Here is a 23,908-nt window from a genome sequence, read left to right as displayed (position 1 = left end):
ACCTCTGGTTACAAACTTAATTCGTTCCGGAGGTCCGTTCTTAAGCTGAAACTGTTCTTATCCTGAGGCGCGCTTTTGCTAATGGGGCCTGCTGTTGTGCGCACGCCTCCAGCGCGCCATTTCCGCATCCCAGGGCAAAGTTTGCAACCAGGAGCAGCTACTTCCGGGTTAGCAGAGCTCATAACCAGAAGCGTGCACAACCAGAGGTGCCACTGTATTTGCAAAGTGCCATCTAATGGCACCACGTCTGGTACCACATCATAGGACATACAGAGTGCAACAGCATCCCAGTTGGGAAGGGTTAAAAAGATGTAAATGAATAAATAAAAATAGTCTGGGAAAAACAAAGCAAAAGGACAGCTTTTTCCAGGACCTCTCTGGTGTGCTGCCACTTACAAATTAAGGCTGCTCAGAATGTCCCGGGGGATTCGCGGTTTATGTAGCCATTGTGATCCCAAGGACAGAATCCCGGCAAAAACCATCCGAGCCTGCTTCTTTGTTGTTGTTGTTTTATTATGGCCATGGGTTTTAGCTGTGGCTTGCACTCTGGACAAGCTGCAAAGCATCTGGTGCCAGTTCAGTAGCACCGAATAATTGTGCGCTTAGCCGACATAATTCAGAAAGCCAGTGTGTCACCTTCTCTCTGAAGGTTATCTTGGGATCATCGCTGTGTTCTTTTCCACTCCTTGGCAATTATGGCATAGCCAACCCTAATACAATGCTATAAAACCGTGACACTGCACCTCTGTGAAACCAGGCCAGCACAGCATGAAACTTGGGAAGCCAAATGCAACTCTGCAGTACAGAAGTTGACAGCAGGAGTCCTAAACTTCCTCTACAGTAGAGATAGGCTGAATATTACTTGAGAGGGAGCTTCATAGGTGAGGTGACACCAGTGAGAATGCCCTGTCTCATGTCATCACCCAGGACCACTCCAGATGTCCTTTCCTTGGCCATTTGCGATGGTTTTTGCTCATGATACTACTGGGGTAGTCATACAATGACCCTGCTTTCAATACTGTTTTGTGCTTGCAAAAGCTTCCAGGGGGACACGTTGTTGCATGTCCTGTAACTTTCTGTTGAAATCCTGTAACTTTTCATGCCACAAATGTTTGGGGGTAGGAAGTTGCCCCACTTTGGTTGTGCTGTAGCCCCTTCAGACAGTAATAAGGTGGTGGCATTTGTGGAAGCACCACAGAATAAATCTACCGCTAATGTACTATTGTTGTGTTAAGTACAGAATAAACCTAAAATAAAAAATAAGTCTGGAGGGTGGGTCTGATGAGAAAGTCCTGAATGGGGAAAGGCAATAAAAGGTTGAGAAACTTTTCACTGCAAATACTAGGCTGTGAATTTTTTTAGGATGCTGGTTTGTTTGAATATAGCATTGTATGTTACGGTTCTTCTCATGTGAGCTGTCTGGTGAGGGCTTTGTCCAGAAAGCCAGCCTAGAAATATTTAAACTCAGGAACATGGGGCGGCGTTGTATAGAACATCATCCCACAACCTGGTTGCCTCCAGATATTGTTGGACTGCATCTCCCAACAGCCTCAGCCAATATGGCCAGTGGTCAGGTACATAGTTGTCAATTTTTCCCTTTTCTCGCGAGGAAGCCTATTCAGCATAAGGGAATTTCCCTTTAAAAATGGGAGAACTTGGCAGCTATGGTCAGGCATGATGAGAACCACATTCAAAGCATATGGAGGAAACCTTGTGGCGGTAGCTGGTATGAGAGATGGAATGTTTTGAGCATCTGCACATATCACAATCAATATGCTACAAAGCAGGCCTATTTGTGGCTATGCCTCTTTGTGGTGCCAATATGTGAGGGGAATGACATGGCACGGGGACATAAATTTTAGTTTGGAGTCTGCGTTGCTATTTTAATCCCTCGATTGCTGTATTTGATCTCTTTGAAAATATATTCACTCTTTCCTTTTCTTTCTCCCTCCCCACTTTTTACATACAGCTTCATCAGGAAAACCACAGATCCTTAAGTGCCGGTCACCTGAACTGGAAACCTTTTCATGTTACTGGAGTAATGGCAACTTCCCCCATTTAACAGCTGCCAGAACCCTGCAATTGCTGTATTCGAAAAGGAACCTAGAAAAGTACGGAGGAATTACTGTCTAAAATGTGTGTTCCGTGTTATAGCACCAGAAACAAGTATCTGGATGAAGGTTATGAAAGTGGGAAGGGGGGAGGAGTTCTTCACACCAAGGGATCTCCAAGACCCCTGAATCTCATGAGGAAAAGTACGGACGACAATAATTACAGTATTAACAGTGACCATTCATAAAAACAGGCACGTTGATAGCAAGCACCCTGTCATCAGTAAGCATATTAAAACATATAGCTGTAATGTGAAAACACTGAATTATCAATACATCCACTACATGTGTTAATAAGGTTTCAAGGGTTTGGGATTGTTGCTGTGTTTTTTGTGGTTGTTATTTTTTGCAAAGTCACATACAGGTGGTCTTCTGCTTTATAACCTTTTATCAGTCAATCAATCAATCTGCTCCAAACCCAATCTAGCCACTCTTTTCTTAAAGGGGGGGAGGATGCGCATAATATCCTTATTTTTTCACAGTTCTTTCTTCCTATCCTTCTAGGCAGAGCGAATGGAAAGAGTGTCCCGATTATGTAACCGCCGGTGAAAACAGCTGTTATTTCAACAAAACCTACACCTCCATTTGGGTTCCTTATTGTATCAGGCTAGTTGATGGAAACAAGACATGTGACGAAGTATGTTTCCGCGTGGAGGACCTAGGTATGTTTCTGCTACATGCTCTGCTTCCATTGCAGCCTTGTAACCAAAGGTTAATTTGCATATTAGTTTGAAGCAGCGCCTAGCCCTACCATTAGGCAGAAGTGAGCGTGTTGCCCCAGGAAGCTGATTTTGAGGATCGCGTAAGGGCAGCTGTTTAATTGAACTTATTATTTGATTTATTGGGGCACTAGGATCTGGGGGTGGGAGTCATGCTCCGAAACATCTAGAGGGCACCAGCTTGTCACAGTACTCCAGATGAGATGCAACTGCAGCATACGTCACCATGGCCAGATCTGGCACGGTTTGCCCCAGCGGCCTTAGCTAAGCAATGGACTGGATAAAGTGGCTCTTCTTCTTTAGGTTCTCAAAGTTCTTAACCTCTCTCAAGGTTGTCATCTGAACTAGCCGGATTTTTAATGTGAGAATCAGTCACAGTCAGTCCATCATTTGAAAAATAAAACTTTAGAGCCATCTTTCTTTCCCCAAAATGGCAACTAGACATTCTGTTTTGGCGGTTTACGGAGCCATTTGGTGCCTAGTTTAAATATCTTAAGTTTCTAACAGTGCGTAGGGCCCTTTGACACTAACAATGAACAAGTGTCCATCAGCATTGGGCTATCAGTCACAGGAATGGTCCTACTCTGTGGACCTACTGGGAATGCTTTGTTGTTGTTGTTGTTGTTGTTTTTAAAAAAGCAACACAACTCCCTTCTGTCATTGGATTTCGAGAAATTTCAAAAAATGATCTGTACTCGTTGGGGTAAAAATGCGTTTTAATTCACAGTCATACCAGACCCTCCCGTCGGACTCAACTGGACTGTTTTGAACACCAGCCCAATAGGCATCTATACCGATATCCAGGTCACCTGGAAGCCTCCACCCTCCGCAGACGTTCAGAATGGATGGATCACCCTCCACTACCAGCTGCAGTACAAAGAAGTCAACGAGACAGAGTGGAGGGAGGTATGTGTACTAGAAGCCCCAGAGACTGTAATGTTTAGGGGTGGCTAACCCCTGACCCAGCCCCTGAAGTGGTTTCCTGTGGCCCCTGAAGACCGCTTGAGAATCGGGTGGCAGCAGGGGTGCAAAAAAAGGAACAGAAACCCTCCAACTAAATTGGGGCTCTGCACAGTGGAGTAGATGGTGTATGTTTCTGCTGTCCTGAGATTGGCTCTGGAGCTGCAAGTTCAAATCCTACCCAGATTTCCACATGTGTGCCCTGGGCTGGGTGGGTGGTGTGCAAAAGCGTGGTATGGCCATTTCTTTGGCCACACGCACACTTCTTTGGCCACCAGCATGTGGCCCTTGGAGTCTAGTGTGGCCCCTGGACCAAAAAAGGTTACCCACCACAGCCAGCTGTGGATCAGTGTCCCTCCTTGGTCCAAGGACAGCACAGCACCAACTGGAGTTTTCGGCAGCTTCTAGTTTCTGCAGATTTGATGTCGTTCATTTACTCAGTTATCGCAAAGGATGCAGACAATGGTGCTACCTGACGGAGCAGGATAAAAACACACACATAAAGAATAAATAAACCCAACACTTGTTAAGGAAAGCTTATTTAAACCCTAAGATCCAGGCCTAACAGACCTTGGAATAAGCCTCGCTGAGTTCAATAGGGCTTACTTCTGAGTAGATGTGATTAAGATTGTGCTGCAAATGTTGGCGCATCTTATCTACATTGAACTTTCAGTGAAATAGGTAAGTTTCCCTTAATTGTTTTGTCCCAACAGCTTTCCTATATTATTGATTCTCAGTGCCATTGTTAATATTTTCTCCTTTTCGTTGCAGTACTTGTTCATCTACTCCCTGCATTGCCTCTTATTTTAAACTGTCATGGGTGGCTTTAATTGCAGCCGCTTCAGTCTCAGTTGGGCTTTAATGCGTTTCTAATGCATTATTCAAGTAACCATATGACTTTAAAATTACTAACGATTTGTTTAGAGATGTAAATTCATTTCAGTCCATTGTCTCCTTTTTTAATTGCAGCATATTAACTGAAGATTATGGCCCTTATTAATTCTTTAAATCAGATTCAAGTTGTGTACCATTCAGTGCCTTTTCAAACCCAGACCATAATAATAGTAATAATAGCCATTATTGGAATGAGCTCCCCTGAATTCAGTGCTGCTTACAGCTGAGTGCCGAACTCCCTCGGGAGGTTGTGGACTCTGCTTCAAGCAGAAGTTGGATAGCCATCTGTCATGGATGCTTTAGCTGAGATTCCTGCATTGCAGGGGGTTGGTCTAGATGACCCTAGGGTGCCTTCGAACTCTACAGTTCTGTGAATCTGTAATTCTAAGACTCCCCCCCCCATAAGTGTTTTGCTTATGTGCAAAGAGCAGCCTTGCTCGTGAGACTGCTCAGAAAACCGCTCTGTTTATTTTTCCAGCTGGAGCCAAAGGGAGCCACAGTCTTTCCGGTATATGCTTTGAAGACGTGCCGCGATTACGAGATACGGGTCCGGGCGCAAGGGGTGTCTGAAATTTATGGCGACTTCAGTGACATCCTCTACGTATCTTTTGGCTCCGCAGGCCAGGTGCCATGCGACGAAGGTAAGTGGGGTGGAAAAGAGATCTTATTTGAAATATCTCCACTTCATGCCCAACTTCTATGCCCCGGCTTCACTGCAGACATGATATGTGTGCCAGGGTGGGCTTCTGAAGCAGCACCTCTCAGGCTCCAAAGCCTGCCACTGTCATGGCACACCCCAAAACAAATACCGTACTTTTCCGTGTGTAAGACTAGGGTATTATTTCTTTAAAAATTATGCTAAAAAGTGGGGGTCGTGTTATATATGGATAGTGCATAGGGTGGACGTTTGATTGGTTGCTGCTGCTGTCAGCAGCGATTGGCCGTGTTATTGGTTACTGCCTCAATGGCTGGTGTTGATTGGCTGACGCTGCGGCAATTGGGTGGGTGATTGGCAGCTTCTACCGGAGAGGGGACAGACAAGAGGCAGATTTACCGTAGTGACGCATGCGGGTGAGTGATTTTCGGCAATTCCCCCCCCCCAAAAGCCACAACCCTTGGTAATGCCCCCTAGAAAAGCTCGACAACTCTGTGACATTCCCTCCCCCCCATTTTCTTAAATTTGAGTCCCCAAAAATAGGGGGTGTCATACATGGGGGCGTTGTATATGTGGGTTTCCCTCTCCCCTTCTCTCTCTGTCTGTCTGTCTGTCTGTCTGTCTGTCTGTCTGTCTGTGTGTATCAGCATGAGATGATCAAAGAATACTAGAGAGTACCCAAATAACTGAAACAACTCACTGTTCATTCTTTCTTGTTTCAGAATTCTCAGTTCCTTGGCCTTTGATGATGGCCTTTGGTACACTTGGCGTAATGGTGATGTTAACTGTGGTCCTTTTTTCTAAACAGAAGAAGAAGTAAGTTATTTGCTAGATTGCACATGACAATGTGTCACTCTTTGAACAACCAGTTGTCCTAAATCTTCTCCCATACTTCAGTAAAAATGGATCCAGTGTTGGCCCTGTTCAATGTAGTAGACCCATTAAAATGAACGGACATGAGTAACATAGGTCCATTAATTTCAGTGGGCCTACTCTGGACCACATTCAGCCCCTCAGGCCTAAGGATCCCTTCCACTGGATTAGACTTGTTAGTTGTCTGTTTTGCACTAACAGAAAGCTCATGTGAACATTCTGCTCATGTTGCATCCTATAACATTAGAGCTACAGTCAGTTCGCAGCTCGTGGATCTCATGTGGATTCATGACTGACGTCACACAAACAGCCTGCTCACATCAGCTTTGGCCAATGGCTCGCTGTTGTATTAAACTGTTCATGCAGACAGACCAGTGAGAAAATCCATTCCCAGTTTCTGCGACGTTCTGCGACACAGGCACACAAAGCTCCTCAAGGCAACAGTTAAAAAAGCGGTGGTTCCAGGAAAAGTGAGAGGAAGCATGGCTCAAGCCATGCGGAAGGAGAGATCCTTTTAACATTAGTATGTGTATATACAGTGGTGCCTCGCTAGACAAATTTAATTCATTCCACAGGTCTTTTCTTATAATGAAAAATTCGTCTAGCGAATCCCTTAGGAATGCATTGAATTTTTTTTTGAATTTTGTTTTGCCCATAGGAACGCATTAATTGAATTTCAATGCATTCCTCTGGGAAACCGCGATTCACTAGACGAATTTTTCATAAAACGAATTTGTCTAGCAAGGCAACCTCCGCTCGAAAAATCCTTTCGTTAAGCGGAAATTTCGTTAAGCAGGGCATTCGTTAAGCGAGGCACCACTGTGTGTGTGTGTATATATATATATATATATAATCAGTGAAATCAGCATTAGTGGGGATAAAAAGGCTTGCATCCTAATTCTCTGGATGCAGGGATCCCAGTACAGAGCATAGCCCAAACTACACATGATGTTAAAAGCATCTTTGAATTTCATTTGTAGGGGGTGGGGCTTTTAAACTGCATATATCATCAGCGGGGAGGCTGATAGTTATTCGGATTGCAGCAGGCATGGAAGCGTGATATGGCACTATGAGGGATACCCTTCCAATGCAGATATTAACTTCCATGGAGGGATTTTCCTCAGGATCACTGCAGGGGAGAAAGAGTTAAATTCCTCTGTCGCCCCCCCCCTTTCCATTTATTTATTTCGGTCAATTACCAGTTGAGATGGAGGGGGGGGGGGAACCAAAACCAGAAGACACAGTATGGTACATTAAGCTCTGATCTGCATGATTATCATACACACACACAAAAACAAACACCAGATGGTATTTGCAGTTTCTAAAGGCTGCATGCTAAATGCATTTAACATTGACATGTGCTTTGGGCTTTCACTGCACAGGCATTATATGAAAAAGTGAATGTGCCATTGTACAGGTTCTCCTTTTTTACAAGGCCAATCAACTGATTTTGGAATGGTAATTGAATAATTAAATGTATTTCCTCCGATTATTTTATTGATTTGCATTCATGTCCATTTGCATGCATCCATATCTAAGTATCAGTGCCTCTGTGAAATACTGAAGGAAGATAACCTCTTTCACACTTGTCCATGATCAAAAGATACCACTGAGGTGTCAGAAAAAGGCCATCTCTCTGATGCTTTCTTTTTTCTTATTCCTCATTACAATAACACACCAGTACCAAAACAGCCTTCAATTATAAATGTGAGCCTTGGACAATCCTACTACCTCACCAATCACCTTCACCCACTCAGCCCATGAGCTGTCCAAATTTAGATTTGATCCCATCATTTAAAAGAGTTGGGAAAGAATGATCAATTAAAGCTTTGTTTCCTTCATCTAATTGATCAATACTTGCAGTGTTCTGTCTGCACTGTTAATACAGGCTTCCTAAACAGCAGAATACAAGGCTTTTTGCAGGATCTGCTAGCACATAGAGCAGTGATGGGCAACCTTTTGAGCTTGGTGTGTCAAAATTCGCCAAAAAACCGAGCATAACTCGGGTGGTGTGTCACTTCGAGAGAAAAAAACCATAATTTTGCAATATTTATAGTTTAAATAACAAAAATGTATAATTCTTTCCCCTTTAAAAAAGGGAAAAGGGGAGGGGAAACAATATTAAACTTTTAAAAAAATATTTTAAAAAGGAAAAAAATAAGGCAACCCAGAGGTCTTTCCCAGTGGGACTCTGGGCTCAGGCCTTCCTCCAATGGGTCTGCCACTGGGGAGGTGGGCTCGGGTTGGGCCTGTGCCTCCTCGTGGCCCTCTTCAGCCCACCTCTCCCCTCACTCGGCTATGCTCACGCGGCGGAAGTCCACAAGGTCCCCAGAGATGCGTCGCCTGCGGCATTCTGCTGCCTGTTGGAAGTGAGGTCTCAGCATGTGGCCGCGTGTCACCGAAAATGGCTATGCGTGTCAGTGCTGACACGCGTGTCATAGGTTCGCCATCACTGACATAGAGCTAATTCTGCGGGAGGAAACTGAACGGCTCATGGGTTGAGTGGCAAAGGTGACGTGCAATTACTTCAACCTACAGTTTGTAACTCAACACACATTGCCCATGCTACTGGAAAGCCGCCAAAAGCAGAATGACCAGAAGTATTTGTAAGGTGGATTGCAGTCAGGGCTAGTAGTGAGTGTGTAGAGGCAATTGCCTTGTAGCTTCTACCTATGCTTAATGCAACCCACATTCTCCACCCAGCCTGCCTACTTACTGTGCCTAGTTGATGGTGTGAATTGGTCTTTAGTCAAGTTAATTGCAGGGTTGGGAGCTCAGCTATTGGCATGCTTCTTGCCCTAAAGCAGAGGCAACCAACATGGCGCCCTCCAGATCTTGTTGGACTACAGCTCCCATAATCCCTGACCATTGGCCATGCCAGCTAGGATCTATGGGAATTGGGATCCAACAACATCTGGAGGGAACTATGTTGGCCGGACTTTAAATCCCTGCTTAGTCATGAACTTAGCAACTCATCCTCAGTTTCTCATCTGTACAAAGGATCTATTACTTGATGACTGAGTATTTGTATCTTAGGGTTATCGGACAATAAATCTGTCTGTGGTGTTAACATCTGTGATAGCTGTGTTACCCATACATGTTGCCAGATGATTGAATGGATGAACCATAGAATTAACAGGGACTTCCAAGGGTCTCCATATTTAACCTCCCAGTGAGGATTTTATCCCCATTGGTTATACTGTATATAGTAAACAGATGTTCAAAACAGAACAAACACAAGAGAAGAAATTTACCCATCCTTTTATTTGACATCAATTACTTGATTCAGAAAGTACTAAATATGGCTTTTGAAATTCTCATATGCTGCAAATCATCCTTTACTAAAGACCAGAATTCATGCTGAGTTAATTCCCAATGATTTGTGCATGAGCTTTTTTTGCTGGCTTTCACTGAAGGCCAATGTCACTATTGAGAAGAATTATATCCTCAACAGCAACGAACCCTTTATTTATAGAACTGGATGACCTCCCTTCCATTTCTCTCCAACATGTCTTTTGACTTTCATAAGACAGGCACTCTGCACAATATTGAGTAATCCCATCCTGGCCACGTACCAAAATGCACATTGTTTTCCTAAAATGTTGCTAGATATGACATTTATTATTTCAGTCTCCCAGTTTCAAGATATGAATCTTGCAGGCATTCATTCTCAAGTTATGCAAAATGAAAGGGCTGTATCATTTCAAACTGGGAGTGGGGGGTTCCATAATAATTTCAAATGCTTTCCCACTTAAGGCTCCTTGCCTTTAGTAAACAGTATATCACCGAGAGGACTACACTGAGCCTTTCTGCTTGCTATTTTAGTTTTACACATGAAGGGTGCTTTATTTTGAAATACAGTTTAGAATGCAAACAACAAAACATGTACATGCACACACATACAAAAATACAACAAGAACACTAAAGGAATAAATGAATGAATTGATTACAATTCTTAGCATACCATGCTTATGGGACGACTTGCTCACTAGATACACAGACAGATGGACACACACATCTGTACTTGATTGGAATTTGAGGGGCTTCCACACCATAGTACCATTTTGTTTGTGTGCTTATTTAGTAAAATGTATACAGTGCTTGGTTGTTGTTGTTTTTAAAGAAAAAAACCTCTCAAGGCAGAGGAAAGGTGGAATATAAATGTAAGAAATAAAATAAAGAAGCATGGCTCTGGGACTTAATTCTGGTCTAATGTGGAAAAATTCCTGGCAGTAACCAGCAACCATATTCCAAAATCCTTCCCTATTAGACACTACCACCAAATGCAGGGATCTTTTTACTCCAGAAATACAGCCCCCTATCTACAGACCAAAGTGGCACAGTCCAGAATTCTGCAAATTCAGAATTCTATTATAACTTTCAGGAAAGCTCCTACAGAAGAAGCAAAAATGTCCTTCAAACCCCGGTTTGGAATATTGTCAGGTTTGTGCAATGCCAGCCAAGTATTCAACAACTTGCTACCAAAACACACATATTTGTTTTTATTATTCATGATATGCTTTTTGTGTTTCTTCTGTGTAGCCACAAAAGGTTTCTTTCTGTTAAAAGTTGCTATTTCTTTTCAAGGTTAAAGATACTGATTCTTCCTCCTGTTCCAGTTCCCAAAATTAAAGGAATCGATCCAGACCTCTTTAAGGTAATTTGTTGTGGGGAAGCTATGGAAGTGTTTCCAGAATGATCAGAGGAGCTGACTGTAGTGACACTAAACAGTCTAAAATGGTGTACTACAGGGATCCCCAAACTTACCCGGCTTTGGGCCGGATGCCCGCTGCGCCAATCGCGTGGAGGGCGGGAGAGCGCGTGCAGGGGCACGCCCATGCGCATACACCATTTCTGGCACACTCCCGACCTGGAAAGCGCCGGAAATAGCTTGTGCGCATGTGCAGAAGCCTCCTCCGACCCAGAAGTACACCGGAAATGACGCTTGTGCGTGTGCACAAGCTATTTCCATCGCTTTTCAGGGTCAGAAGTGGACAACCGCGCCGCGCTGGTAAGAGCTGGTGGCAGGGGTCCCCGGGGGCTGCATAAAAGAGCCTCGGGGGCCGTATGTGGCCCCCAGGCCGTAGTCTGGGGACCCCTGTTGTACTACCTAAGAAATTTGGTTGTGTGACGGCTTTCTTGAGGATTAGGAGATCATGTCTTCCACTCTTGGCACAAGGACTAGTGCTATGGGGGGAATACAATGAATACTATGGAAGTCAAATAGCAATACAATAAAATTCAGCATATAAGAAATAAAAGAAGCAATGAAGTCACAATTACAAACCATACAGCATATGGCACAACACATTACAATTGCTACAACAGGCAGAACTATGGTCCACCAAGACCCTAAGCAATTTGATGTGAGGAAAAGTTTGGGAACCAGTTGTCTAGGGCAGTGTTTCTCAACCAGTGTGCCTCCAGATGTTTTGGGACTACAACTCCCATCATTCCTGACCACTGGTCTTGCTAGCTAGGGATGATGGGAGTTGTAGTCCCAAAACATCTGGAGGCACACTGCTTGAGAAACACTGGTCTAGGGCAGTGTTTCTCAACCAGTGTGTCTCCAGATGTTTTGGGACTACAACTCCCATCATTCCTGACCACTGGTCTTGCTAGCTAGGGATGATGGTAGTTGTAGTCCCAAAACATCTGGAGGCACACTGCTTGAGAAACACTGGTCTAGGGCAGTGATGGCCAAACTTGGCCCTCCAGCTGTTTTGGGACTACAATTCCCATCATCCCTGACCACTGGTCCTGGTAGCTAGGGATGATGGGAGTTGTAGTCCCAAAACAGCTGGAGGGCCAAGTTTGGCCATCACTGGTCTACGGCAATGGCACACAGGAGCCTTCAATTATGAATCTGATCTCTTTTTCACGGCACACTAGCAGTTCTCTTCCAGCCATCTAGTGTGCTCTAACACACAGTTCGGGACTTCAGCTGGCCTTTCTATTGAACACATCTACTACAGGCATATTTAATCATTCAGATAACTGTTGCTCCTCTCTTGCAATTTCTCATTTTATTTTATTTTAATTGGCTCTATAGAAAGGAAAACTTGACGAAGTCAACTCCATCTTAGCCAGTCATGGTAGCTGCATGCCACCACTGTACGGAGACGACTCTTGGGTAGAATTCATTGAGCTGGATATAGACGAGGCAGAAGAGAGGACCGGAGGATTGGATACCGACAGGCTCCTTGGCGACAACCGCTTGAAGTCTCACGGCTGCCTCGGCATAAGGGATGACGATTCTGGGAGAGCCAGCTGCTGTGAGCCGGATATCCCAGAGACCGACTTCAGCGCCAGCGACACCTGTGACGGAACCTCAGACATCGACCAGTCCAAGAAGGCAAACCACAAAGAGGAGGATCTCTTGGGCCTTGACCAGAAGGACAACGAGAAGCCAGCGTCAGGTCTTGAGGGTGTGCCTGATTGCCCGGGCGAAGATGAGCAGCCCAAAGCCCATGTTTCTGTCGCCGACACTATCGAGACGACCAGCCCCCCTGCCAAGACCCAGCTGAGCAACCAGAATTCAATGGCCAACATTGACTTTTACACGCTGGTCAGCGACATTACTCCGGGAGGGAGGGTTGTGCTTTCCCCGGGGCAAAAGGTTAGGATGGGGAGAGATCCGAGCAAGACTCCGAAAGAACCAGTTGCCCAGTGCCAACCGAGCTTCGACATGGACAGTGCCTATTTCTGTGAGCTGGATGTGAAAAAATGCATCCCTGCGACACTTCACAAAGAGGCCGAGCCAGAAGCTCAAGACCAGAGCTTTCCTGAAAACGCTTACTTCACCGCCGAGAGCCTTACCCCTACAGCTGTGAATCCTGCGAGGGCAGGAGTTCAAGAAGAGCCAGGAAGCGCCGAGGCGCTTGTGGCAGACTATACCTCCATCCACGTAGTGCAATCTCCGCAAGGCCTTGTGCTCAATGCCACCGCTCTCCCAGTGCCAGACAAGGAATTCATCGCGTCCTGCGGTTACGTGAGCACAGACCAACTAAACAAAATGCTGCCCTAGTTTTCCTTGGACTGAGGAGGAAGTGGTACCATCCCCCCCCCTTCCCCACTCCTCGGTCCATGCCTCTGTGAGGCTCTGAAACACATGCAGAGCTCCCTGTGAGCAGGGGTTTTCAATGCTCACTTTGGTGTGGAGCTCTGTGTTCACATTGGAGGCCGTCCGTGCTCACCTGGAGCCTTTGAATTGGGGAGTGTATATATTTCAATGGCATGGAGTTGGCTTGGGGAGTGTGTATGCTTCAACCAAAACAAACGCGTTCAGTATTTTCAGAGGGGTGTCGGCGGTGCTAGTGCAGTCCCGTCTCCGTTTACCTGAGATGTCGAATCAATCACAGTATTGCTGTCGTGTCTTGTAAATATTGTCTTATGAAACGTCGGTGGGGTTGGTTCAGTAGCCGTGAGTGTCTTTTGTTATTTGTAGGTGTTGATTTGGGGTCATTCTTAATGCATTGTAACGTTACGTAAATCATCTTTATTCGAAAAGCTAATGTCAGGTGTTTTCTGCAGTTTGAGCAAGTTTATGTTAAAATTCTACCATATGCAGAGATGTTGATACTGGGAGACCTGAAGAATGAAATACTGGGAAGGGCAGCGGGGGGGTGGAATTGTTGGGCTAAATAATACATTTATTTTGATTTATATAAATATACATATTTTAATACTTTAGACAAGCAGGCATGGATATTTTATATTTACACTGCACACTGTAGTTTAATTATAATGATCCGTCTATGGAATGTATCTGCTGCAATCATTGAAGCAACTTTAAAAGAAGAAAAGAATATAAGGAGAATATTATTTTTTACAGAACATTTTTATACCTCCACAAAAGCTATAGAGAACTCTAAATGTAAAGTTGCTACACTAGTTTGTTGAGGCCTAATTGTTTCTTTAAAGTGCTATTCATGCTTCTGTATTTTACATGTAGCAAATCACAACATGTACAAACCATACAAGATCTGTCACAAGAGTCTGTTGTTGTAACAAGACATGACACAGTTTGTATAGCAGTAAAAATTACAATGGGTTTGGATTTTTTCGGGGCCTTTCAAGAACACTATTCCACTTTTATGGAACGTTTAGAAATACACACTGGCAAATAAGCACCAGTGACTTGACAACACTATGCTTCACAATATATCCTGAAGTCCTTTCCTCAAAAAAAACTGTTGAGGACTTCTCAGCGCTAATATGCTCAGTGAAAGCTGAGCAGGGGGCTCCAGGCTGTTTGTAAAGCTCAGACTCGAAATCAAATGAAGCTACAGAACTCAGTACAGTATTATTAACAGTGTAGTTTGTTTGTGTGTGTGTGTGTGTGTGTGTGTGTGTGTGTGTGTGTTTGTGTTTGGCATATTCTGCACGTCAGTTGTTTAGAGGCTTTAAAGAAGTCGCGTTGCTTACGCCTCATTTACAATTTACCTGTGTTTTTCTCTCTCAAGGTACGCCTTAACATACTTCAATCTCAAATTTTGTTTACATAATCGGGGGCTAAATTCAAAGACCCTGCAAACACGCCCCCCAACCCCACCCCGCTTATTTTTCCCATGCTGCCCTTAATACCCAAAGCATCTCCAACTGAGAATTTCTGGAGTCCAGTGTTCTGAGCTGTGGGGTGCAGGGTGCAGGGTGCAGGGTGCAGGGCCCACTTCAAGCCGGGGGAATCATACAAATCTGCCTTAACTGAGCCCACATCCTGGACGCATCTAATTCAGTATTGCCCACTCTTGAGTAGCAGCAGCTCTCCGGGAGTTTAGGCAAAGAACCTTTGCATAACCTACTACCTAATCGTTTCTTTTAAAAAGCGGAGGTGCCAGAGATCAAACCCTGGAGCCTTCTGCCACTGAGCTGTGGGTACAAATCCGTACCATACCGAAACATTGCTGTGAACTAGGCAGAACTCAAGAGCCTGCTACTGCTGTTCCTTGGTCACAGGTTGCACATTCAACCAACAAAATGGTTGCTGGCTGGTGCATTGCCATCTCCACACTGATGCGCAGCCGAATGGAGAAAATAAGTAGGACTCTCATTGGTGGATCATGTCCCACTGTGTTTGATGTGTTAAAATATATTTTACGATTGCAGCATTGGCACCACAGAACTCTGTGGGATTTGCTTCCGAATAAACTTGCTTAGGTTCACACTAAAGCAGTAGCAGCATGGTTACATGTGGCCCCTTGATGATTTAGGGTTTCAAAAGCTCTGTCCCAAGTTCTCAAGGAAAGCCACAAAGTCATCCTGAGCAGGAAAGAGGAGATGCTGCTGGACTTTATGTTATTGGTAGTTATCTTACTAGTCTCCTTTAGCAGTTGGGATGGGGAAGAGGAGGGGAGATTAGCTGGAGATAGCAGAAGGGGTAAACCAGAAGTATCCCTTTCTCACACCATGTGGTTGCCTTCCAGGCTGTGATTATACATTACATTATCCAAAGGACCATGTCAACAGTAACAGCCTTTGTCTCAGGTGAGTAGAGCTCTTGTGAAAGCAGATCACAGCAAGCTGCAGTACATGGCCTGAAACCACGTGTAAATGAAAACAAAATACTGAGTTTTATTATAGACCACAGTTGTGAATTTTAAAATCCAAGCATCTTGGATCATGTAAGCAAGCTTTGAGAAGCAAAGCAAATTAGAGTGGGGAGACACTGCCATAAGCATTTCTAAAGAAAATAAATGTAGCTCAGAAACAAATGATTTGCTTCAGAAGTCAACATGTATTTTTATGTACTTGCTATTTTAACAAATATAAATATTTTAAGCCACAAATAAGAGCAAGGGTGTGTTGCCTTCCAAATGTTTGAAACTGGGAAATTCTGCATTTGGCTAGTACTTTTAAGCTGATGTTTATTAGATACTCTGCTAATTTGCTGTTAAATTTTTTCTAACAGCTGCCTTCTTTAGTTCTTGGCTCTAATGCCATTGAAGCTATGTGAGTCTCTCTTGGGGGCAAGCGAGTCTTATTGACAAGAGTGTTTCTATCACCAAAAACTAGTTAAATACCTCAATCAATCTCAGAATGTCATTTTGGTACTCTGCTGGTTACACAAGCCATTATACCCCAGTATAAAGATTTGTGTCCTTCTGTTTATATTTAACTTGCCTTCTGTCAGTGTTCTTTATTTCAATAAATTTATTTTCTTCAATCCATTATGACATAGTTGCATATTTTATTGCACAAACTTTACAGAGGGTGAAAACACATTTAATATTTTATTCTTTGACCATCACAATTCCACAGGTGTCATTCCTGTCCTCAAGTATGTAAGTGGGGCTTAGAGAGGGCATGACTGACAGCCACGATCTGAGAAAATTCAAGTGGCACAAGCCTACTTTGAAAAGTTGTGGAGAAGAGATGCCAGCCCTCCACTCTCATCACCGTGGAAACTGCAGCCTCAGCCAGTGAAACTTCATTGGAGACATTTCAGGGCCAAACTAGTTGCAAGCCAGTTGTGTTGATACAATGAGTATGCACTTTTAAAACAATTTACCGGTAAATAGTCTTGGGGAAACGTAAGCAAGGATTTTACACTGTCACACTCTGCCACCGTCTCAAGAAAAATTGCCCCTCCTAAGCCGCTACTTGTATTTAATGGGAAGCCTCCATTGGTGCCTATGAAAGCTGCCCTTGAAGTGCAAATAGCAGCTTTGGAGAGGATTTTTGTTGTTGGGACTCTGGCAGGGAGAGAAAGAGTTAAGCTTCCTTTTACCACTGCGATCCCAAGGCAGCTGAAGCTTTCAATACACTCTTACTGTGTTGGGTGCTCCTTTGCATACGCGTCTACAAGTAACTTAAGGATTTTGCTTAAAAAGCAAAGTAGAGTTCAGGAGGGGACAGCCTACGCAATGCCAACATTTCCTAATGTTGCGCAGAAGGACGAAGGGTTTTTTCCCCTCCTGACTTAACACTGATAGCACACTTTGTTCTTGCATTTCCCAAAACTTCATTTTTACTGCAACAGTGTACTCAATGGCCACCCTCCGAGGAGCACATCATCTCCCTTGTGTCCATGTGTGAGTCACAATGGTGAAGCACACACGTCGCCAACGCGTACAATGAGCAAACATGAGGGGTTCACAGGACTCTGTAGACTCTTCCTGCCTCTCCTGCCAACATGGACAACAGCCATGCACCACCACAATCATAATCCATACATTTGGCCAGTGTGTTTGAAGACAGAGGTGTTGATGTAAGGGTATAGAGCTACTAAGTATAGAGTATACATACTAAGTATCTATACTAAGTATAGAGCTACTACATGCAAGGAGGTGTGTGTTTGGGGGGGGGTGTAATCCTGCTACAATCAAGCTCCCCCTCTTGCATGGAACAGGTCAACAGACATGCACCAGCATATATTTCAACCTTCATATACTGGCCACTAAACAGGGCTGCAGTGCACAGGGCTCAACACTCCTGGTACATTATTTCAACCCATGGGGAGGGGTCGCCAGAAACCCCCTCCTCGGGTACCCCTGGGTAACACATTGCTGTAGGCTCTATCCTTTCTGCTGTACATGGTATTCATTTACTGGTCTAAAAGTCAAGAGAAGCCTCCTTCAGGCATCCCCGATAAATGATCATATGGAGATAAACAATCACATGGAACAGGATCGTATCAAAACTGCGGTGTCTCTGCCCCTCAGCTGCCCACATGCTGGAGCGATGTTTGCAAACAGGGAAGCCTGCCAAAAGCATATGGGCACTTTCATCTGAATAAGGTGGTCATGAGTCTCAGGCTGTACAGACTAATGTAGTTTACAACTAGTTTTTCCTCAATCCATGATCCTTCATGCCTCGTCCTCAACACGCTGCTTTTGATACAGATTTGTTCTAGAATCTAGATCCTGCCGTCCGCAAGAGTGGATGTGGTTACTTGATACCATTTGAAACTCCCCGCCTTGATTAGCTTATCAACCATGTCTGCACATGCCCAAGCTGAGTGAAGAAGGAAGTATATGCTCACTCACAGCATCATTGGACAGCCCTGCATCTGTCTTCAGATGGACACATTGCAGGTAATGCAGAATCAATCTGCAACGAACTGTTGTTTTTCAGAATGAAACCTGTTTCTCCAGAAGGAGCGAAAAATATGCCGTAGAATTAGACTCTGTATGGACTGTACAGTGGGGGAGCAATCAAGCTACATTGATTCTAGAATAAAATGTGTATTACACAGCCTTGCTTTACAAAGAACAGTAGTCCATACTGAAGGGCTGTCAGTCCAAGCTTGATTTAAAGATAAGGAACCATAAAAGGAGAGAGCAGGAGGGGGTCTTCAAGGTGCCCATCAACACTGAGTGGCACCTGGCTAGCAGACTGAGGTAAGACAAGTTGTGAGATGTGTTGAGAGCCAGTGTGGTGTAGTGGTTAAGAGTGGTAGACTCGTAATCTGGTGAACCGGGTTCGCGTCTCTGCTCCTCCACATGCAGCTGCTGGGTGACCTTGGGCTAGTCTCTCAGCCTCACGCATATATCAGAGTGTTTGTTGTGGGGGAGGAAGGGAAAGGAGATTGTTCGCTGCTTTGAGACTCCTTAAGGCAGGGGTAGGCAACCTAAGGCCCGTGGGCCGGATGCTTGGTCCCAGCTCCTGCCAACCTAGCAGTTCGAAAGCACGTCAAAATGCAAGTAGATAAATAGGAACTGCTACAGCGGGAAGGTAAACGGCGCTTCCATGTGCTGCTCTGGTTCTCCAGAAGCAGCTTTGTCATGCTGGCCACATGATCCGGAAGCTGTACGCCAACTCCCTCGGCCAATAATGCGAGATGAGCGCGCAACCCCAGAGTCGGTCACGACTGGACCTAATGGTCAGGGGTCCCTTTACCTTTACCTTTAAGGCAGGGGTAGGCAACCTAAGGCCCGTGGGCCGGATGCGGCCCAATTGCTTTCTCAATCTGGCCCCTGGACGGTCCGGGAATCAGCGTGTTTTTACATGAGTAGAATGTGTCCTCTTATTTAAAATGCATCTCTGGGATATTTGTGGGGCATAGAAATTCGTTCATTTCCCACCCCAAAATATAGTCTGGCCCACCACATGCTCTGAGGGACGGTGGACCGGCCCACAGCTGAAAAAGGTTGCTGACCCCTGCCTTAAGGGGAGTGAAAGGTGGGATATCAAATCCAAACTCCTCTTCTTCTTGAATATCTATTTAAATTAATTATTTACAGATTTGTGTCTTTGCATGTAAATCACCATATACAAATTGGATGGCATTTTGGGGGGGAGATGCAAAGTTTCTTTGGGGACAATGTCTAACTCGCCACCCTAAATGTAGAAGACTTATCACACAGGCTTTCCCATGTATGAGGGTCATCTGAGCCTCCCTATGGTCAGTGATCTTATGTATGAGAAGAGGGTGGTTAAACGTTCCTTTAATTTTATATGTGATAGACTAGTTTGATGGTGTGCGCTAAACAGCATCCTGGAAGCCTTCCCACTGCTGGACTTAACTCCCAATTACTTGGCCTGCCATTTTACAGGGTCATTGGCTGACAGTTTCTGACAACAAAGGCCAAAATAAAGTTATGTCCACAACACAAGTGGAATAACAAATGTGTTTGCTTTTTTTGCCCCTAGAATCTCTGGCTAGCAACAATTAAGCTGGTTCCCTGCAATTTGTTCAATTAAGCAACCTTGAAAGGTGCCATTTAGCATTTGCAAACATTAAAATATGCAGTCACTTGCTTAAGCTTGCAAACAGGTGTTCTAATGGGCATAATTAGTGTTCCCTGAGCTTAGAAAACAAACTGTTGGGGTTGTGGAGTTTACCGCTTGTGAACACGCATATACAGAGGCAATTATAAAATGGCATTATTGACTGTTTTAACAAGGCTTCCGTTGCCAGTAAGGAAGCCACTTGCAGAAGAACAGCAAGTGGCGCCACACAAGATGAGATCCTCTTGCTTAACAGCTGTTCAGAGAGAGCTGTTCCTTTGCAGTCCCAGTGCACCCCTCGACCTTTTCAAAACCTTACTTTAAGGGTTTCCTTTCAAATGCAACTTTGATAAATCACTTTCTCCAAGGATAAGTGCTAGCTTCCAAACACGTACGCAAAGTCCTGCGTTCCGTTCTAGAAATATGTGTGAAAATTAACTATTTTATTAATTTTATCCAAACCAGTACTGTCTTAAAACAAGATCTATGCAAAGAAATTGGTTCTGACCAAAGCAACAACAACAACAACAAACAAACAAACAACTGGGTGCTGGGAACTATAGCTCTATGAGGGAAAAATTACAGTTCCCAGAATTCTTAGGAACAGCATGTGCTTTAAATGTATGGTGTACAGGCAGCTCTCTTCTAGAAAAGTGCAGGTAAGTTTCTTTCAGGCGCAGCTCAAAACCTGGGCGGGGGGTTCCATATGCCTTCCCTAACCACTTGAAATGTGGATGAACCTATTATCAGGCTAGCACAGAGAAAACACCCCTCTCGTTCCATTTAAGCCATGAGTGGTATGCTCCATCCATTGGTTCCTGAGGCAGAGACTTTTCCCGCCTTTTCTGGGCAGCAAGACGTGGGTTTTCCGTTGAGAGGGAAGCAACTGTCACTCTGAGGGAAACCTTCTCAGAAGCAGTTTAGTGGGAATTCTCTTTGTAAAGGGGAACCTGTCTCGGGGGGGGGGGAATAAAAATTATAGGTAGTGGCCTAGTTTTGCCCATTTTGAGCCAACTCTGCTTCCTATTTCTGACAAGTCACTTCAGGATGCTGACGTTCTTCATGGCCCAAACACCAACCTCCCCTCAAATTTGTGACTCTTGAGTCCTCAGTCAATGCCATAGCTGCCAAGTTTTCCCTTTTCTCGCGAGGAAGCCTATTCAGCATGAGGGAATTTCCCTTAAAAAAAGGGAGAACTTGGCAGCTATGGTCAATGCGTTCCCTCCCTGTTCCCTATACAATTTGTCACTCAATACTAACACATTCACTGACTCAAAAATATATTCTGAACGAGTATATCCTTTTGAATATTGCCAGCTGAGCAGGAAAACACCGATGCTCTTCTGCCTTTTAAGATACTTTCGATATATAGAAATAAGATGGTGGTAAAGCATTCATTTCTTCCTTTCTTTTTTGTGTAGCTACCACCTTTCCTCCCCAAAAAATATCTCAAGTTCTTACATGGTTCTTACCTCACAACTTTGTGAGGTAGGTTAAGAAAATAGGGATTAGGCTAAAGTCACCCAATGACCTTTCTGGCTGACTATGGCTAAACATGATCACCAGCTCATTGCCGCAGGTACAAACAACCTGCTTCTAAAGGAACCAGTTCAAAATTTGTCAGCCTCACTCACAATGCATGATGGTCCTTTCTCATAAAAATAATACATCCATCTTATTGTTCCTTGGTTAAACTGAGCCATGCTTTTAGTGTGGGAGGATGAGCAGGCATTCCTAGTGATTGACTAGTGTTGAAGGTTTTGCTTGTTTGTTTTGTTCCTATTTAGGATTTTGAGTATATAAAACTGGTCCAGTAATCTTGCTGTTGCTCTGGAGGGATAGTTCATTTCAGAAAGAAATGCCTTATGCATTTGGACAAAAAAATTCAAGAAGAAAATCTACAAATGCTAGCGATCAGCCTGGTAGGGAATATTTTTGGCTTCCCTTGGGGCAGCTTTGGCTGGTGTTGAAGTGTTTGCTGCCGCCATGAAGATAACAAGGCATTTAATTTAAGTGAGACGAGAATTACAGGGTGTTTTGTAAACTGCAATGGCATACAGAAAAAGATAATAGTGAATAACAAGATTCTGCAAAAGAAACACAGTTCTCTGGTTTCCGTAAAGACTAATACACTTGTTGCGGTGTATAAAGCTTATTTGTGGCCATGAAAGCTGGATGCCACAATAAATAACAAATCTATATATCATCTATCTATCTAATTTTATAAGTTTTCAATTTGATAATATATAATCACAACATTGTTATCCACTTTCTGCCTCTTTAGAGCCCATAGACTTCCTTCCCTCCTGCCTCATGGCTTTCAAAATTAACCTTTATATCATTGCATTTTATACGTTTTCCAATTCTAGTTCACTCATTACAAAAGACATTAATATTTAGGTTAAAATGAAAAGGGAGAAAGCTCCTCATTATGAATCTTCAGACAACCCTGCCAGTGATGTTAATTGCTTACAGTAATCTTTCAAATATCATATAAATTTACTCCAAACCTTTTGGAATACTTGGTTTTGGAATATGCTGGTTTCGGATTTTTCCTGTAAGTTTCGCAAAACCCATCATTTTTATTTGCCACTCTACAATAAATAACAAATCACAGGACTCTGCCTTGTTTTTGCTACTATAGATTATTGCACTTTATACATTTCATACTCCAGAAAACCCTGCTGTCTGGGCTGGCCCAAGTCATTTTGGCACCTCAGGTGAACTACAAAATGGCACACACACATCCCGCCAGGCAAGAAGCAGGGAGTGGAGATATGCATCCAGAAAAGGGACAGGGAATCAAATCAACCTTACCCTATAGTTGTACTGGGAATCAATGGTTTTTGTGAGGGCTCTGAATCATGCTGGGCTTAGCAGTTTAGGAGACCCCAGAAGGCAGCCCCCACCATTTTACAGGCGCTGTTAAGTACTTCTGGCCTCTCTGAGCATAATTGATAATGTTTATAAGTAAAAGCATTTCCCAGTTTTGGGAATCAACTTCTGCGGCATCCTAACTACCTCACTCAGAGACAGATTTAGCAGAAAGCAAATTTGAGCTGTTTGTTCCCTTCCCTCCATTCTTATGGTCAGATAGTTCTTCCCGATGTTTGGTCAGAATCTCCTTTCTTGTATCCTGAACCCACTGGTTTGTGTCCTACCTTCCAGAGCAGGAGAAAAGAAGCTTGTTCTATCTTCCATGTGACAGCTCTTTAGATATTTGAAGAGGGCAATGAAGCAATCACCATTTTTTTAGCTAGGGCACATCACTATCATTATTGTATGAGTGGAGCAGGGAATCTTCTTCAGTGTGGAGGCTGAACTCACATCTGGGCAACCTTCAGAGGGCCACATGTCAGTCATGAGCTGGTTAAGAGGGTAGGACATTTAATATAAATTTTCCCTTTGTACAGACTAGTTTCCGTGCACTCACACACCCCTCTCTAGCCTCTAGCCAGGCAAGCAAGAAGCATTATCAGAGTTCAAGGACACTCAGGCAAAAGCACTTAAGGAGCTTGTAAAGAAGGGCCAGTGAAGAGTTGGGCTAGGGAGAGTTCCAAGGGCCAAACAGAGAGGCCTGAATAGCCCCATTTGGCCCCTGAACCTGAGATTCCCCATCTCTGTTGTAAGATACGGTTGATATAAAATACTGTGATTTGACAAGGGAGGGAACGTAGCTCAGTAGTACATCTGCTTTGCATGCAGAAAGCCCCAGGTTCAATTTCCCAGGCCTCTCCAGGCAGAGCTAACAATGTCCCTCCCTTGTCTGAAAACTAGTAAGTAAACTAGTCAGTAAACATTACTGAGATAGGCGGACCAATGGTCTGACTTGATCTAGGACAGCTTCCTACTGTATGTTCCTGTGCCATCCAGTGAGTTCATAGCCAGGAAGGGCTTAAAATGTAGCAAATGCAGTCCTGTAAATGTTTGCTCAAAAGGTTTTGCTATCTGTTGTTGTTTTCTTCTCTTTAAATACACTGTATATTACACAGGAAGCAGCTGGGCAATTGTGCAGCTAAGCAGTC

General features: G+C 44.0%; 1 protein-coding gene across 3 annotated transcripts in view; it reads left to right on the top strand.

The window, feature by feature from the left end:
* GHR (growth hormone receptor) overlaps window positions 1-16,384 on the top strand; it is a 120,589-nt gene extending 104,205 nt beyond the window's left edge. For all 3 annotated transcript variants that reach the window (XM_035100740.3, XM_035100741.3, XM_035100739.3), the window contains exons 3-9: window positions 1,970-2,111; window positions 2,616-2,773; window positions 3,558-3,736; window positions 5,163-5,325; window positions 6,062-6,155; window positions 10,800-10,869; window positions 12,265-16,384. In XM_035100740.3, the coding sequence (XP_034956631.3) occupies window positions 1,970-2,111; window positions 2,616-2,773; window positions 3,558-3,736; window positions 5,163-5,325; window positions 6,062-6,155; window positions 10,800-10,869; window positions 12,265-13,239 (1,781 nt within the window). In that variant the 3' untranslated portion in view covers window positions 13,240-16,384. The remainder of the gene's footprint in view (window positions 1-1,969; window positions 2,112-2,615; window positions 2,774-3,557; window positions 3,737-5,162; window positions 5,326-6,061; window positions 6,156-10,799; window positions 10,870-12,264) is intronic.
* The last annotated feature ends 7,524 nt before the right edge of the window (window positions 16,385-23,908 follow it).

The sequence above is a fragment of the Zootoca vivipara genome, chromosome 10, assembly GCF_965207765.1.
Source record: "Zootoca vivipara chromosome 10, rZooViv2.hap1.1, whole genome shotgun sequence".
Classification (NCBI taxonomy): Eukaryota; Metazoa; Chordata; class Lepidosauria; order Squamata; family Lacertidae; genus Zootoca; species Zootoca vivipara.
This window is presented reverse-complemented; position numbering and strand designations above follow the sequence as displayed.